Source organism: Ambystoma mexicanum, chromosome 2p (genome assembly GCF_040938575.1).
Source record: "Ambystoma mexicanum isolate Mex_15411 chromosome 2p, UKY_AmexF1_1, whole genome shotgun sequence".
NCBI classification, from domain to species: Eukaryota; Metazoa; Chordata; class Amphibia; order Caudata; family Ambystomatidae; genus Ambystoma; species Ambystoma mexicanum.
Window position 1 is genome coordinate 987,223,208 of NC_090923.1, and position 18,656 is coordinate 987,241,863.

Below are 18,656 nucleotides of genomic sequence, written 5' to 3' on the forward strand. Positions count from 1 at the left end.
ATGTCCACGCTTTGCTCTGCACCTCCCACGTTTGACTGCTGGCTTTGGGGAAATATTTGTAGGCGTTAGGTATTGCCTCACACAAAAGATAGCCCTTTAGTATATGTATCTCAATGTCACTGGGCCTAGTAAGAGCGCTGTTTTGTTCTCCCTGTTCCCCTCCCTTTCTTCTCACGCTCTGAAACACTCGTGTACAAGCGCGATAGAAATACAATATCAATTCAGTTCAATAAATCAAGCATACCCAATGCAAATATCTCCACTGTTAATGCAGGTGCCATGCTGCGCCACGCACCAAAACAGCCTGGCGTTGTCTGAGCGATCAGCAGGACCATGCAAGAAATGCTTTCCCCAGGAGGCCCCAAACACTTCTCTTCCCTCAAAGCGTGCCAATAAATTTAAAAGCAGTTCATGCGCTCACGTCAGCAATTGCGCTAAAGCTAGTCAGTGAGTGCACGTTCAATCAAGTTGCCCCAACACAAAATATACAGATGGGCCTAGCAGACAAAGTGATATTGGTCTCAAACAAAATATTAAAGCCCTGGCAAGGCGTGTCTAGCTTGCCCTTCTATGAAATGCAGAGAATGCAATTTAAATAGGTTTGCAAATATATTCTCTTTAGCAGGGAGTAAAATCACCTGTACAATGAATTTCTAAGTAAAATGTTCTAGCTCTCATACAGCAACAGACCACACCCTCCTCTTTCTCTGAAAAGTTCACAATGACTGCCAAAGAGCTCCATAAGCAAGTTCCTTATGTAGATTAGAGAATATTGCTACCCTATAATACTAGATTATCAGAATCTTATAGGTTTGAGAAGAACGGTCAACCAATCAATGCAGAAACTACATGACACAGCACACCCACTACCACCACCTCATATGTTGTGTAGCCATCATGCCTTGCAAAAGACGTAGAAAAAGATCAGACAGTACCTCTTCAAAGACACGAACATTGTAAAGAAAAGAAAAAAACATTGTACCTGTCACCAGCATCATCCAAGGCATCAGAAGCAAGAAGAGGCTGTGGGCACTGATGCCTTCATGAAGAAGGGCCAAGAAATTCTCTGCATTTAGCACAGTCGCATAGAGGAGGCCAATCCAGCCATAGATCAGCAGGCCAATCAGGTAGCGGTAGTTGGCATGCCCCAGGCATTGGCCCAGCAGCACACAGTGGTGGTCCCTTCGCAGGATGCAGACTTTGCAGTTGTAGCAGTGCTGGCTACGTGGTGGCACATGGGTCTGGCAGGCATAGCAGTATCTGTAAGAGCAACATCTGATCAGTCATGCAACATCAAAGGTTGGGAGCACAGAGTCAGGATAAAAAGGGCATTACTACTGTGTCACAAACTACTTTGGCAAAGTCAAAGGTGGCGCGTGACAGTGTCATTCAACCAGGTTTAGGGTGCAACGCCAAGTTCACACTATTCAAAAATTACTAAACTGCTTACTTTGAGGTAGCCGAACCAAAAAAATAAAGCTTCTCTTGAGAAAAATGGTGAAAACATTGTGTGACAAACAATTTTGACAATAAATCAATCCTAGAACGCAAATACATGTGAAAATAGAGTAAGGAAACCCACCTTGATGAGACCAGGAACGAATGAGATGAAGAGAACTAACAAACACCAGGATGCAAGCATATATAAGTATATGGTACTTACCCAGTAACAGTCTTTCTGGAGTGTGCATCACTTTACAATCGCATGCTATGCATATGCGCCATTTAGTGGCAAATATGGAGTATGAGAGTGATTTTCTTCAGACAGAGGCATCAACAATGGCGCTCATGTCTTAATATTATTCTTGCCCTACATGTGCTCTGCGCCTGTACCCTCAGATTGTTTTCCATGAAAAATTGTGAGTGTATTACACAAGTAGTTTTAAAGAAATTCTATACATGCATATTTTTTATTTTGCCCTCAACACCAGGGACGTGGTCGGGCGCTTGCAACTCCAAACCGATACAAAAAAACCACAAGGACTATTACTGGGCAAGAAACATTTGCTCTCCGGAGCTTGAGAATCTGTTGAGATTCACATGCATAGCTTATGCAGCAGTACATGGTTTTTGGAGGCGATTCTAAAAGGTGTCACCACTGCAAAACATTACAAAACTACCTGTCCCATCTGCGAGTCTACTCTTGCTTGAGCGTCTATACAATAATGCTTTTTGAACATATGGATAGATGACCACGCAGCCGTCTTGCAGATGAGGTATAGTGGAATATTGGCCAAAAATGCCTGTGTAGCTCGTGTGCCTCTGGCATAGCAGTACTTGGTTTATGTTCTGGAGTTGTATTGGAAAAGCTCTAGCATTCTTGGATGGAATTCACAATCCATCTGGCTTTGCTGGCCTTAGTGATAGAGCTGCCCTCCTGTAAATTAGTTGATTAACGTGTTTTTTTCTGTCTGTTTTGTGCAGTTCATAGAACCAGCCTCCTGGTCCTTCAGAAACAGTGTAAAAGACCAGCTTCACGCTCAGCATAACTAACCTTCTTGACACTCAGTACTATTTGTTCAAAGACTTGCCTTTCCTGTAACTTTGTCCAGACTTGCCATATAACACAAGTCAACTGCTAGATAACTCTGTATCTGTAACTGTAACATAACTAACTATGTATTCAAGTCTCAGCGCCTAGATACCTCTGGGTTAAGCGCGCTCTACAAATAAATAAACTAAACTAGAACAGGACTACTGTGTGAACGTCAATTGAGTGCAACGCCTTTTCTACTTTACTCTCTGGTCTCTGGAAGATCCCCATAAACTCAATGGATTGGTGTACATGACGTTTTGAAATGTACTTGGGTGAGAAACAAGTCTATGTTCTAAATACTTCTGGTCATTATGTAGTTACCAAAGGTTCCTCTTCTGACAGAGCCTGCAGTTTGTTCACTCTTCTTATATAAGCGATAGCGATCGGGAAGGAAGGAAACTTTACACGTTACATGTTTAAATTAACATTTATGAATCGGTTTAAAACGTGGGAGCATAAACCTATGCAACACCATATTTAGGTCCCAGCCAGGAACTGTTCTAGCCAGTGCTGGATGAATTCTCTTCATAATTCCATGAAGACCTTGACCACTGCCACCCGCCATCAAGAAACCTTGGCAGTGTATTTGTCATCACAGCACAAGGCTGCCACATGTACTTTCTGGGATTTGCACTTATCACCCACAATCTAAAGCAGATTAAATGGTTCACATTGTCTTTTGACCTGCAGCCAATAGGACAGAGTGGTTAGTACACCAAATTACAGAACACTCCCATTTATTGTAGTAACAAATCTGTATGTTTGGTTTGCGAGCCTCCATTAATATGTCCATAATTCTAGGTGGTGGATGCAAGTGTCCAAACTCTAGGACTTCAGGATTCATGCCAAGTTCACAGATTGTAGATTTTACCTGGGCTGGTTTCAGGCTTGATTTGTGGATGTTGATTGAGAAGCCCAACTGATGCACTAGCAAACTTTTTTATTTTGAATGTGACCAAGACACCGTTTGTCATTGTTCTCTGTCATCAGTCAGTCATCTTGATGGGATCTTGAAAGCGATATACGTAAACGCTGAGTCTACAAAGATTGGCCGCCAAAATTGCCAATTATTTTATGACTATACATGGCGTCGATGCTATCCCAAAATGGAAGAACTTGGACCTGGTAATGCTTGTTGGCTGACTTGGAACTGAGAAATGTGCTTTAATTTGGGAAATTTGCTTGATTTTGGAAACATAGAAATATGAAAGTATACATCTCTCATGTCTAATGTAGGCTCCCCTTTGTAAAAGTCTAACTCTTGCAAAGCGGTCATCTTGAATTTGTGTGCCTTGACAAACTTGTTGTAGGCCGTAGGTTTAGCACTGACTGCATCTTTTTGCCGATTTGGGGTATTAGGAAATGTATGGAATGGATTCCTGTGGTGTTCTCCATCGGGCGGTTCGTTTCGATGGCCCCCTTTTTTCAACGCCCATTGGTTGGTGGTTACTTGGCCCCATGTAACCTCTTTATTCTTCCCAAGACCGGAGTCGCATGGGAATGCATAATACAAGGGAAGTCATTGTTGTGCAGCAGGTCCCCCTCAGGCTCGACCGCTACCTCGTCAAACCCCTCTGAGATGTGCTTGGAAACCCGGATTGTTGTGGGATTTGCTGGTATTGAGACCACCCACTTTGAACCCCATGGAACGCAGTGGTGTAGCTTGGTGCCTACAGACCCTATGTATGCTCCCCAGACCCATTCGCGTGAATGTTCACCCTGAAATTTGATCTCAAATCTTTCATGGTCCTGTTTCGCCTTTGATTGTTTCATCTACAGTTTTCCCAAACAATAGCAGTCCATCTATTGGTTTATTAATGAGAGTCGCCCAAGTAGCAGGATTAAAACTCCTGAGCCAGGTGTACATTTTCAGAACAGCTGCACTATCCAATTGCTTGCCTGACATTTCTGCTATGTCAAGGCTTTTTTTTAATAAACAGTCTTGAACACCAGCTGTCCCTCCTAACAACGATTTGGAGTTTAGCCTTTCAGCTTTTGGTAATTCTTCAGCCATCTGTCGCATAGCACCCCATTAACATTTGTCATACCAAATGACAATTGCAGATGCATTTTCATACATATAGTGTAAACTGCAGTGGTTGACATCTTTTTCCCCGCTTTAGAAAATGCGTTTGCTTTCCCTTTACATTGGTGCCTTGGAGGTGGACTCTGGGGCTCCACCACGTTTCAGTGTGGTAGTGACTACCATAGAGTCACTCATTAACTGGCCCAAATCAGCTGAAGACGGTTTGCACTTCTCAATACACACATTTACTGCAGTTATCATTGCAGGACTTTGCACTGGAAGGCATTTCTTCACAGATTCCAACAGTGGGACATATTGGGCCACTGGCTTTGGCTCCTGTGACAGGGTCATGAGCCTGGAGTTATAATGGGACCCCTACAAATCCTGAGGCTATGGGCACAGCGGGCCATGAGTCACAGCCAGTCCTGTCGCAGAATCTGAGGGAGAGCATTGTGGGAACCTAGTCCCTAAAATGCCATTTGGTGCCTCGAGTGTTCATGCGGGTATCATCCTCATCACATTATGCCTCCCATTACCTTTTCTGGCCAGAGTTCTCTTTCATAACTACAACTCCTAAAGTGCAGCTGAGCACTGCCAAGAAAACACGGATCAAAACAGTGGGAATGGAATCAAAAATGAAAGTGGAATGGACTGAGATTTCTCCGGCCCAACAGAGATAAGAAATTCAACACTCTACCATCCCCAGACAGACTCCAGGCTAATGGGACAGGGAGGATTAGGGGGAGAGTTGGGGGTGGGGGGGAGTTTAGGGGTGTACAAAACAAGTGAGATGGGACTGCAAAGGAGCAAAATAGACAAATCCTCACCAAACCGATTTTGAAACAAAACTCACCAGCACTCGAAGGGACTAGTACTAGTTATATGTAATGTAGTGCGAGGGGTGGCGTGCGTGTATAAGGTAAGAGATAGACAAAGGGGGCGAAAGTATTGGGAGAATTAGAGAGTGAAAGTATGTAGCAAGAGGGTGTGGATGGAGTGCATGAAGGTAGTGAGTGGCAAGGGTGGAGTGAAGCCGGAGTGGGGTGTATGTAGTTGCAGGAATCTGTGTTAAAGTTAGTAGAGGGAGAGCTCGGCACCATATCTGTGGGATGGTGAGCAAGCCCCATATCCCTGGAGTGGTGAGCAGTGCACCATATCCCCGAACAGGAAAAGGGGGGAGGTGAGAAGGATAGAAGGGAGAAAGTAAGGACTGAGGTAGTAAATCAAGTGGAAGGAGTGAATGGGAGCAGCTAACGAAGTGACTGATTCAGGGTGTCTGAAATCTGCACGCTTGAGCCATAACTTCCTATTAAACATGGGGAAGGGTCAGGCCAGGACACCTGTAGAAATGTCCGTGCGGGAGACCGATCAATATGGCTTTTACCATTAGGCCTTCCTGACATTTAGCACCAGATAATAGGTGTTACCCATCTCTTGTTGCAAACCTGGCGTTAGGGAAGCACACGGGTGGTCGAAAGAAGGAGGTACATGGGTGGTTGAAAGAAGGAGAAGACCCATCGAGAAACCTCTGACAATTAAAACAAAAACCCTTAAACCTTCATCCGGTGAGTCATTAAGGCCATGTGTGACACTAAAATGTCCTCTATGAAATCTGTCGCTTTTGGGCTCGGATGAATGTTAAAGCCAAAAGGACGCCACTGCTCTCTTTAATAATGCCCCATATAACATTTGTCCGTGGCGATGGGTTCAAAGTGAGCAAGTTAGAAGGAGGGGGATCTGCATCGTCCAGTGATGTCAATGGAAATTCCTCAGGATCCTCGTTGACCATATCCCAATTGCTCAGAGTACTTATGAACGTAGGATAGCAAAGGGGCAACAGTCTGGTCTTGGAAGCAAGACTACGCAGAGCAACAGAGGTTTGAATCCCGGATCTGCGCTTAGAAGCCAAACTCAGGCAGGGCCGGTGCCATCACTAGGCAAGGTTAGGCGCGTGCCTATATGGGGAAAGGTTAGAGCGGCACAATGCTGCTTTAACACCTCCACACTAATTGTATAAAAGCACCGGCCCTGACGGACTGCAGGCTGAGGCTGGCTGCAGCAGCAACAGACCAGGCGGCGCGGCGACACCGTGAAGGTTGGGGTCGGGTCAGGGTCACGAGTGGCATGGGCGTGGCAGCGCTGGCACGGTCCGGCACCAGCGCATTTGCACTCCACGTGGCAGGCCATGAATGAAGCACCATACATGACCCCTCGAATCTCAATTCTCGACCGATCGCCGTGATGGTCATGGTGTGAGTCTATCAGGGAGTGCACTGTGCAGCCTGGCTGAGCCCCGTGTGCTGAGCCTGTTAACTTGAATTGGTCCACCGTCCAGACTGTCCATCAGACGTGGTGGCCTGGACACCCTGGCTGGAGGCCGGCAGCAGCCTTTTGCTGTGTGTCACTGGTGCGCCAGGACAGTGAGTACCAGTACCTGTTGCATAGGCCACCCATCCTGGACGCTGCGGCCCCTGCTGTGCTGTGAAAGCAGCCCTGGGGCTGGGCGCTGTCTGTACTGGAGCCTGTGCTGAGAACACTCAGACGTCACGCAGATGAGGACTCCACACTAATTGTATACTGCCTTGCCTTGATAGGATCGACCCTGCTTCCTTCGCACACTGCCTCCTCTTCAAATCCCACTAGCAGGAACTGGTACCTGCATTAAGATATGTGATCTGCTGTACTGCGCATGCAACACTAGGAGACAAACTGTGCAAATTGTATGCCCTGTGTCTCCTTCACACTCCACTAAACGAAAGTCAGTGCGTCCCCTGCAAACACCTTTAAAACATAGTTCAGGTTACAGGCCCATTTGTACCCTTAATCTAAATGCACTGACTATAACAGTGGAAAATAGCACAGAGTGTAGGCAGAGGTGCATGCGTGCAATATATTATGCATTAACTTAGCTCACTTTGTTAACACGCCTGCTGTAGACGCCCTGCCTGTTTGTAGTGCAAACCCTTCCAGTCAATGGAACTAATGCAAGCAGGTCCGACTCCACCTTTCAACCTTCCAAGGTCAAGCAAGAACATGGCTGCCATTTCCTTACTTGGGGCAACACTTGTTCTTGACAGAGCCAGGACCTTGTATAAATGTAGCCAGTCCCCCAAGCTATCCATTTGGGGATTCTGAATATAGCCTTTCAACGCATCCAGGGGAGCTGAAGGCAAGAAATTCACAGAATGCCACACGTGGAAAAATATAGGATGTTTACGGAGACCCTGGAATGCAGGCAATCCCAGTGTCCCTGCAAGTCACAGTCTTCCTGATTCTCAGACATTGTTTTGATTACATCAAATGCGAGGAACATGAGCGGGCCGAGTTCCCCATCTGCCTTTGTGGGACACTTGTGCCCATTTGAGCTTGCAGTCCATTGCCTACCTAAGGCCATGCTAATCCCTATGGCCAGCCATTCCCACCCACTTCCTGCCCAAAACACATCCACTCCCGGGATGTCTTTGAGCTTGCTTTACTCAAGCCAATAGCCCCATATCGGCCAAGGTCATCTCAGAGTCAACCCTCGGTCCCGTAAATCAGGCTGCATCAACAGCAAAAGATGTTTTGAGTAAGTGCCGTCATTACTGCTCGGTCACAGCTCTGCTCAAGTAGGTCACTTTGAAATACAGTTGTTGCTGAAAAAAGAAAAAAAGGGGAGTTGGGGGCTATGAGGAGTGCCGGCTCATCACACTTCCTCTAGTACTGGAGTGCAAGGTAACCTATTTAAGGGACCATCATGACACCAATTTATTTATTTTTACTTATTTGAGTTCATTTATACAGCGCTTATACACAGGAGGAGTGCTTCAAAGTGCTTCAAGGCAGGAAGGGAACAAGGAAATACAGCAATCACTCTTAGGCCTTGAAGTTTGAGTGATTGACAGAAAAACTAGCATAGTCGGCCTGACAGCATTTTACCTAGTGCAAGTGCATGAAGTGTTACAGTAGCGACCAAGCTAGGGAGAAGGGACACAAAAGAGGGGCTCGGGGGGACAGGACGGTATGCAGTGATTATCATGAATACCAAAATAACTAATGCCATTATAAAGAACCTAAAATAAATTCCAAAATATTGAATTCGGGAAAAACAAAAAAAAAGGGTTTGGGAGGGGGGGGCTAGTGATTTTGGGTGTGGGGGAAAGTATTAAGAACAAGAGAATGGTGGGGGGGGGGTTGGGAAAGAACCACCCCCCCTGCCCAAAAACAACGATAAAGGAATTTTTTATTTGAGAATTCGTTATTATGTAACGAACAGGACAGAGAAACTAACTAGTCCTAGGTACATTTAGGTCATGCATGCATACAGACAGAGGTGTGAGGAAGGAGGTCTGGGGGGGTGAGGGGGGACAAATGAGTCCAGTCCAGCAGGGTCCTGGGTTAAGTGCAGAGAGGTTGCCCCGCTCATGGCGAGTGATCTGAAAATGCAGTAATGCTGAACATAGTACAGTGGCCCGGAAGCAAGTGCAAAAGACTGGCGGGGGGCCTGGGACCTGTAAGGCTCTGGAGGTGAACCAGGCAACCAGTCAGCAAAATTGAACACAGTTAGGGAGGAGAAGGAGGGCGGAGATAAAAAGAACAGAGGTTAGCCAGGGAGAGGGAGAGAGAAGGAGGAAGAGAAGAGGATGGTCTTGAGGAGTTTACAGAACTTAAGGTGCCCCGGCTCAAGACGGAGAGAGGCAGGGAGCCACCTGCAGAGACTAGAGATCTATCCCCAAATCTCTGTTTGTGAAAGAGGCTCACCGACAGAGAGTTGGAGGACGAGTGGAGGACTCTAGAGGGAGAGTATTTAGGAAGAGAGTGTTGTAGATAGTGCAGGCCCCAGACCTGGAAAGCCTTGAACTTGATCCTTGCAGTCACAGGGAGCCAGTGGAGGGATTTCAGCATCAGAGAGATGCAGTCCCTGGGCTTGAGGGCAAGGATAAGTCTTGCGGTTCTGTTCTAGATGAGTTGTAGAGGACAGAGAGTAGAGGTAGGAAGATTGAGAAAGAGACTGTTGCAATAGTCCAGCCTAGAGAGAACCAGGGCTTGTGAGGTGGCGAGTCTCTGGGGGAAAGTGAGAAAAGGCAGAATACCTCTCCCGAGGTGCAGTTTCTAGTGGGACTTTTTGGAGATGTCCGAGATGTGAGAGAAGGAGAAAGGACTTCTCAGATGAGAGTTTGCAGCACACACTTTTTGCTCACTGTACCTTTCACAGATGGGAAATATCCATTTGCATATCAGTCTTTGTCCCGCCCACATGGGCAGTCCAGCACCGAAATGCTATGAACAAGAGTACCAACAGCAACCCCATCCACGTGTTTCAGCCTTGTTGGGCCTAATCAGTGAGAAGGAGAGATGACCCCTAGATTTTCTGCCTCATTGGTAGGTGAGGGCGCAGGGCCTAGGGAGGTTGGCCAGTGTGAGTGGGATAGCAGGAGCAGGGAATGAGTACAATCTCGGTTTTACTGGCATTCAGGCAAATATTGTAAGCAGCAAACCAAGACTGACCTGTAGAGACAGTCAGGAATGAGTGAGGAGGCCAGGGGTAGCATGAAAGAGAGCTGCGTGTCATCTGCGCAATACTGAAAGGTAGAGATAAAAGTAGAGATCCTGTGGGCCAAGGGGCCATGTAAATACTGAAAAACTAGGGGGATATGTTAGCTCCTTGGGGGACACTACAAGTAGAGAGTAATAGAGGAGAGAAAGGACCCAAGTTCCACCTGCGAGGGCCGGTCAGAGAGAAAGGAGGTGAGCCACGCCAGGGCCTGATCTGTGCCCAGGGTCCCATTATATGCCCAGGGTATCACGGAGACGGGCGATCAGGATGTTGTGGTTTACCATATCGAAAGCAGAAGAGAGGTTGAGAAGAATGAGGACAGAGGATCCTAGCCAACATTTGAGAGCAGGTCTTCACGGGTGTTCAGAAGAGCAGTTTCTGTGCCTCTGGATGCTCTAAAGCAAGACTGATGGTCACAAAGACAACCAACAGATTCAGTGTGGAGGGTAAGCTGAGGGATAGCAAAACAAAAGAAATCCAGAATGCGTTTACTTTACAAGCCAGCATCAGTCATCAATACAAGCAAAGCCTGCTGTGTGCATCCCTGTGTACAATAAGTGTCACACTGACCTGAACGCTCCATTCACTGTGAAAGAGTCCCTTTGAAAAATAACCCTGCACAAGCAATCATCTTTTGGTTGCTGTTCCTGGCCATCTCTCAACCGGCCATCACCCTCTGCTAGCATGTGTGCAGCTGACACACAACCGCATCCTTCACAAGGCAGCCAGCCTGCCTGGATGCTGTGTACCAGCGACATGTTAGTGCTCTTGCAGTTTAATGTGCAGAAAGTGCATTGGAATGCATACACAGCAGAAGACGTGAGCAATGTGTTAGGTGAAGGCAATGTAATGGGTTGCAGCAAACAGTAACAAATGGCGACGGTTGGTTGAGAACAGTTGGGACCAGGGAAGATGGTGGGGGGCACCAATCTGACATTTTGCCAAGGGTGGCAAAATTCCTTTGCACGGGCCCTAAACTCAGGTACGGTATTAGGCACGTTATGAATAACCAATTAAATAAATACTACCCTGTTGGGAGATATCATCAGCATTCTCCTCCATCACCATTTGGAGCCCAGTGTTTTTGGTCATGGGGTATTGCACCCCTGATGCAACACATCTTGTTTTCTCATCCCTTTTTTCGTGTTCATTCATCAGCATGTCTTTATTGGCTAAGGTTTGCATGAAAGTCTGCTCCTGCCATGAATTAATGTTTTCTTCCTCATGCCTGTAAAAAAAAAAAAAAAAAACAGCTTTGCCTTCTTCCTCATTCTTCTATTCACCCTCTTTCTCTACGCCACTCTGCAAGGTCCTAGATGCTGAGCTTTATCCCTGTGCTGGCTTGGTAGCCGTTTTAACAATATCCAACATTTGTGTATGAAATACCCCTCCTGTATCCGAGGCGTGGTGTATCTGAAGCCTGGACTTGCTTGTATTAATGAAGTGTTTGGCTATGTGGCCCTTTCGTCAAGATAGGTGACTTATTCTTCTTGGGGACTTACCCTTGTATCCTTTGTCTGCTTCTGCCCGCAAGGCACGGCTTTACCCCCAGCCTTGTAGCCACCATTTTGTGGCTCCTAAATCTGCCTTACTGCCACCATTTAGTGGCTCCGCAATCTGTTTTACTGCCTGATCTGCAGAGATCATAGGCAAGAGGTAGCAGAGCCTATACGTCTCCATGCTTTGGAGACGGTTGCAAATCTTAATCTGAAGATTGTGGCCCCTACCCCACCAATTTTACTTTTTACACCTCGTCGACCTCCATAAATTCATCTTCCGTGGCATAGGCTGCCCAGTGCAGTATTCGGCGTGTTTTGAGGATCTTGGCCTTTCATTTCTATAATGAGGCGTACGTTTCCTTCTTGTGGTCTCTAGGTAGACGCAAAAGGTGTACTCTCCATGAATGTGGTCAACAATGGGGAAATCGAGCCAGAACAATGACATGCATGGAGTCCTTCTTAAAAACGATCTGTCCCTAATGACACCCTACTTGGTGCAGTGGACTCCCGCATTGGTGCCAATTTCTGGTACCCTAACATCGAAGTGTTGGTGTCGTTTTGATGTACTTTCCACTCCACTCCTGTAACTTAACCAATCATGTAAACAATCTGAGCGCATAGTCCCTTGTGAGGTACCAACACATGTAGGATAAGAATAGTGTGATGGGCCAACCCTGTCGACATTGTTTTCAGTCTGAAGAAAACAACTGTAATACTCCGGACAAATCGCTACATGGCAGAATATGCAAAGCATGTGATTCTAAACAGATTCACAAGCCACAGAAATATATACATATTAAAAAGAGAGCGGAAGAGTAGTTCTAAGTGTAGAAGAGTAGAAGAGCCATAGTTGGAGCCAAAAGATTGTATATTTTAGAAAACCCTGAAAGCAACCACAGCCCAACCCATAGCCTGAGCCCTTGGTGCTCTGCATGGTGCCAAGACAAACTGCTACAGCACCTGACTGGCTCTCTGTATCCCAAGTAGAATTTAATCCTATTCCCTGTACATGAAAAATACAGAGAGCACTGTAAATGTCAAAGTGCCAAGACAACAAAGAGCTTTTGTAGGGAGGCAGACAGCAGTCCAGACAAGCTGTATATGTCTTCCCCATCATTCTACATCAAAATTGTGACAGTGATTCCTGTTGAGTCTGAAAGTCTACCCAAGTTGTAACTATTGGACGTGAATTTTCTCAATTATTGTTAAGAAACACTCTGTATCAAATTATTTAGTATTAGAAACAATTCAATAAAAATCATATCTCCTCAATAATCTACGATAACGTTCTCAAAGCCAGCATGCCCATAAAGAACTTGCATACACCAAAAATGACTTCCTAAACAGCCAGCTGGAGAAGATATATTTGTGTCCACTTTCTGTCAGCCTATTCATATAAGAAGAACTGGTCTGACACGCAACCGTATTCGTTGTAAATACCAAGGGCAAAACAGCATTACATTCTGCATCGTATGTCCACAACTTGAGTCCCACAAGAAGAGACCATTGTGAATGCCCCAATTGGCTAACCAGTGGCCAGCAGAAGGAGGCTATGCCAAACAGGTCCTAGGAGCACACGGTTTTGAAGGCAATCAACAGATGTCATAAGATTAAATGCCCAAGTTATTTAAAAATAAAAACCTATTAAGAGAAGACGGATCAACTGGTGCCCATTACTAACATTATGTGAAGGATACAGAACCCATAGAAGTTATTCATTAAAAAAATCTAAGCTCATCAGCTAAAACTGGTCAAAGCGTGTTGAAGCATAGCTCTGGATACAAGCACCATTGGGTTTATCCTAAGTGGAGTCCACAACAACAAAGATGATATGGTGAATACGAACAAGTTACTTACCATCTGTAACGTTCTTTCGACTGGATGTTCCTCCCACGTATTCCTTATCTCTGATAAATCCCATTTCCAGCTTGCTGACCTCAGGAAAGAAATTTCAATAGAGGGCGCTGCGTGGAAATGTCCCTCGAGTCGGTGTCCCTCAAACCGTAATGGTGCCGACGTCACCATAGGTATAAATAGTCTTGCGCAGCGTCCATTGCTCAGTTCCGTTTTGAGGTGCTGCGTTTGTCCAGCATGAGATGGTTAGTACCCTTGAGGGAGCGTAGGCTGCAACTACAAGGGAAGTTTTACTGCAGGGAAGGATGGGACTGGCGATCAGGAATACGTGGGAGGAACATCCAGTCGAAAGAACGTTACAGTTGGTAAGTAACTTGTTCTTCGAATGGTTTGTGTCCTCCCACGTATTCCTTATCTTTGATAGACTCCCAAAGCAGTAATGAAAATTGGAGGTGGGAGTAAAATTTATATGGTCTAAGTGTGCACAGAGTGCAATACAGCTTTCCCAAATTTAGTCTCCTGGCTAGTGGAGGAATCTAGACTGTAGAATTTGGTAAAAGGTATGTGCAGACGACCATATGGCAGCCGCGCAAATGTCTTTTATTGGAACTCCTCTCTGGAGAGCTGAGGAGGCTGCGATACTCCTGGTTGAATGAGCACTGAAGTGTAGAGGAAGGTTTTTTCCTGCCAATTTATAGCACTCTAGGATACATAGAATTATCCATCTTGAGATGGTCTGTTTGGTGATGGCTAGGCCTAGTTTATGTCCTGCATACCCCACAAACTGGACTGCTTGCCCAATTCCTGCAAGTCTGCTGATCTAAAAACTCAAAGCACACTTTGGATCCAGCCTGTGCAATCTCTCTTCCCCTTTCCCTGGATGAGGAGGAGGGTAAAATGAAGGCAAGGTTATTTTTTGCATGATATGGAATTCTGAGACAACCTTTGGGAGGAAATCAGGCTTCACTTGAAGAACTACTTTATCCTTGTGGAAAATATTATGTGGAGGTTTGCAAGATAAAGCTTGTAGCTCATTCATTCTTCTGGCCAAAGTTATAGCCACTAGGAAAACTGTTTTGAGAGTGAGAAACCTTAATGGACAGGAATGAAGAGGCTCAAAGGCAGTGCCCATTACAAATTTTAAAACTAGATTTAAATTCCACAGGGGAACGTGAAAAGGAGTCGGTGGGGGGGAGGGTAGACATTAGTCAACCCTTTCAGAAACTGAATGACCAGAGGCATTTTGAAATATAAAGGTTCCTCAGCCGTGCGTTTGAAGATTGATAGCGCGGCGAGGTAACCCTTGATTGTGCCAACTTGAAGTCCTACATTTGCTAAGTATAGCAGGAAAGATAACACCATCGGAGTATTGCATAAAAAAGGGTCAATATTCTTATCTCTACACCAGCTGCAGAATTTGTTCCAACGGCAGCGGTATAATAATTTGGTTGCTGGTCTTCTGGCCGAAAGCAACACCTGCATTACGTCATCCGGGAGGTCCCAATCTTTGTAGCTCAACCTTTCAGAAACCAAGCATGAAGGTTGAGAGTCCTGATATCCGGATGGAGAACCAGACCCTCCTTTTGAGAGAGAAGATCCTCTCTTTGTGGAAGACTAATCGGACAACAGATGGACAGGTCTAGAAGATCCGGGTATCATGTCCTCCTGCCCCAATGCGGGGCAATTAGAATCATGGATTTCCGGAATCTTCTCAGCCTCCTTATTACGTGAGGAATGACGGGGACTGGAGGAAACGCGTACGGAAGTGGAAACTCCCAGTCCGCCACAAACGCATCTCCTAGAGCTCCTCTTGGAGGAAATTCCCTTGAGCAGTATCATTCACATTTCTTGTTGACACTTGTTGCAAACAGATCCACCTGAGGGATTCCCCAAAGGGCGAAGATCTCTTGAAGGACTTCCTGAGCTATTTCCCACTCATGGGAGACTGAGGTCTGCCTGCTCAGAGCGTCCGCCGCTGTGTTCTCTGGCTAGGTGAAATGCCAATAGAGAGATTCCGTCTTGTATTGCCCAGAATCACAAGAGCTGCATTGCCTCTGCACAGTGGCAGGGACCCTACAACACCTCTTTTGTTGAGGTATTGCATGACCACTGTGTTGTCAGTCATTATCAGAACATGCTTTCCTTGTACTGATGGCAGAAAAGCTTTCAGTGCTAGCCTGATTGCTCTTAGCTCTAATAGGTCAATGTGTAGTCTGGACTCTGATGGAGACCAACGACCAATTGATGGTTAAGTCATTGGTATGGGCTCCCCACCCCGTGAGTGAGGCGTCCGTCACTACTGTTATCTCCGGCCATGGTTGCCAAAACAGTTCTCCATTCAAGATGTTCTCCCGACAGGCCCACTACAGGTTGTCTTGCGCTACTCTGTTCGGGATTTGTAGGAGATCTGACATCTTCCCTGAGAATTGCGACCATTGAGTCCTAGAGCCCACTGGAGAGATCTCATTCTCAGGCGAGCCTCTGGCACTAGAAAAATGCAGGATACCATGAAGCCGAGCAACCTCAAAGAGTCGAAGGCTAGTAGACGCTGGGCATTTTGTAATCTGGTCACCATCTGAAGAATATCTTGAGCCCTCACCTCTGGTGGCAAGGCTTTTCACAGGGATGTGTCCAAGACTGCTCCAATGAACTGGTGTTTCTGTGATGGTATCATATGTGATTTAAATTGAGGGAGAAGCCCAGTTTGCAGAGGCAGCGGCGAACATAATCCAGATGAATCTGAGCTTGTTCCGGGGACACTGCTCTGATCAACCAGTCGTCCAGGTACATGAATCCCTCCCTTAAGACTTGCTGCCACAATCGCCATTAGCTTGGTGAAGACCCTCAGGGCCGAGGTCAGCCCAAATGGCTGAACTCAAAATTGATAGTGAGAATTGCCAATGGTGAACCTCGGGTACTTTCTGTGCTTGAGATGGATAGGCCCAGAGATACCAGCCAATCCTGAAACTGGAGGGTCTGAAGGATCTGAGAAAGCGTTACCATCTTGAACTTGTCCTTCCTGAGGAATTTGGTCAATTCCTGGAAGTCCAAGATTGTCTCATTTCTCCGTCCTTTTTCGGTATTAGGAAGTATGTGGATTACTAACCCTTGTCCCTCTCCGCTACAGGTACTGGTTCTATAGCACCTTTCTCTAGCAGTTCTAAAATATCCTGCATAACGAGCGGATCTGGAAATGTCAAAGAATTGTTCCCCGTTGGATGACGGAGGAGTGTGTAGGAAAGGCAGACAGTAACCTCTGAAGTATTAGCATGCCATTCTGTCAGATGTTGCGTTAATCTGCCTCCTACTGGTGTTGTGTGGGGGAGCTCAGGAGGGGTTTTGGAGCAGCTGACGCAGATACTGAAGGCAAGGCAGCACCTGCTGATGCTGACTTGGTACCTTTTCCCCGTCCACTACGGGTGAATCATCTCTGGCCCATTTGAGCTGGCTGCCCTCTGCCTTTACAGAGTAAAAATGAAAGGGCTTTCCCCTCCAGGAAGTACCTATGGGGCGGTTTGGAGTTTGGCGAATTGCAGCTTCAAGGGATTTCGCCGCCACTTTGGAGGTTTGCAATTTCTCCAAACTAATCAGCTTTTTTGCCAAATAGAGAGGTGCCATCAAAGGGCATATTTAGAAGTCTGGCTTGCACGTCAGGAGCAAAACCAGATTTCCGCAACCACGCAACCTGAGGATTTTGGTACTGGCTGTCATGGCTCTGCTGATGCTGTCAGCAGAGTCGAGACCCGTTTAGAGGGACTCACACATCGCATCCTTCCTGTCCTTGATATTCAAGAATGCGTCTCGTTCCTCCCCTTCTGGGAGACTGTCAGCCGCTGATGAAGCGCACTCCCAAAGGGTGTGGTTGAATCTCGCCAGTGTGCAAGTGGCGTTAGCCGACTTAAGAACCATGCTTCATGCCGAGAAGACCTTTTTGGCCATGGCGTCAAATTTCTTGTCGTCCCAATCCTGCGGTATTGTGGGGTATTCAGATTGTCTGCCTGATGAAGTCGCAGCCGGTAGTAATATAAACTCTGGTGTCGGATGCTTTAATAAGCACAGAGGGTCTGAAACCAACGGTCTGTATTTCGCAGAAAGTTTATTAACTGCAGGAATTACTTCCAAAGTTTCCCAGTTTTCAGTCACTTTTTTTCTGTAATGCGGCATGTAAAGGAACTATAGGGTCTTCCTGAGATCCCTTATTTAAGATGTCTGTCAAGTCATCCTGGTGAAAAGTGGGTGTAGGTATTGGCCACCCCATGAACTCCATTATTCTACCCATAAGTGATCTATAAGATACCTCAACATGGTCACCAGGTTCTGGGTTGCTGAGATCTACCTCTAGAGAGGTATCTATGCCACTGGCCTCCTGTAAAGTTTCTTGTAGCTCTCAGTCTGACCCTTCTGATATCAGCTCTTCTGGTAGAGCAGGTCTTGTGGATTGTAAACCAAAAGGCCTTTCGGAATCAGATAAATAGAAGATAAAGCTCTGAAATAATCATAGTGTGGGAGAGGTGTGAAACCCATTTCAAGTGATGAAGGAGCCATACTGGTCTTCACTGCTTGAGAAAGTCATAGTTGTCAATGTAGACGTCATGGGTCTCGACATAATCGCAAAGGGCGTCGATATACCCGAGGATGGTCTCTATGTTGTTGAGGGAATTGGTATTTTGCTCGATGTCATCGATGGAGTCGATGCCTTCTTCGAAGTATCCTTTGATCCCTCGGGTGCGGGTGGCGCGGACATGGCATAAGGTTTCGATGACTTTTCTTTCATTGAAGTCTACGACGCAGTCTTGGGTTTCGAATGGTGTAGTCGACATTTTAAGCGTCAAAGAGGCCTCGTCTCTACTCAAGAGTTTGTGACGCTCTCGATGATTTTGCCTTGCTGAGGTCGACAACTCACAGCATTTATTTTTATCGGGTTTTGCGCCCGGTGCATCACCTCCAGGCATCTCTGAAGGGGGCAAGGCCGCTTTCTCGAAGATCCTAACATTTTCAAGCAAAATTCTTCCCACTTCGCCGGAGAGCTGTGTTTCATGGGGCAGGTGACTCTTTCTGACGAATCGGAGGATGAAGATGAGGGTTATCTATGGCGCATCTTGCTGCTATGTCTCGATTTAGATGAGTGGTGAGAACCACTACGAGATCTCGAGCTGGAATTCTTTCTCCTTCGTTGAGGAGACTAATGTCTCCACTCGCCCGAGG

General features: G+C 46.3%; 1 protein-coding gene across 1 annotated transcript in view; it reads right to left on the reverse strand.

Annotated features, from left to right (window-relative positions):
- Positions 1-18,656, reverse strand: part of LOC138566997 (probable palmitoyltransferase ZDHHC24) — a 162,690-nt gene that overhangs the window by 85,252 nt on the left and 58,782 nt on the right. Inside the window, exon 3 of the mRNA XM_069644796.1 lies at positions 983-1,260. Within this exon, the coding sequence (XP_069500897.1) occupies positions 983-1,260 (278 nt within the window). The remainder of the gene's footprint in view (positions 1-982; positions 1,261-18,656) is intronic.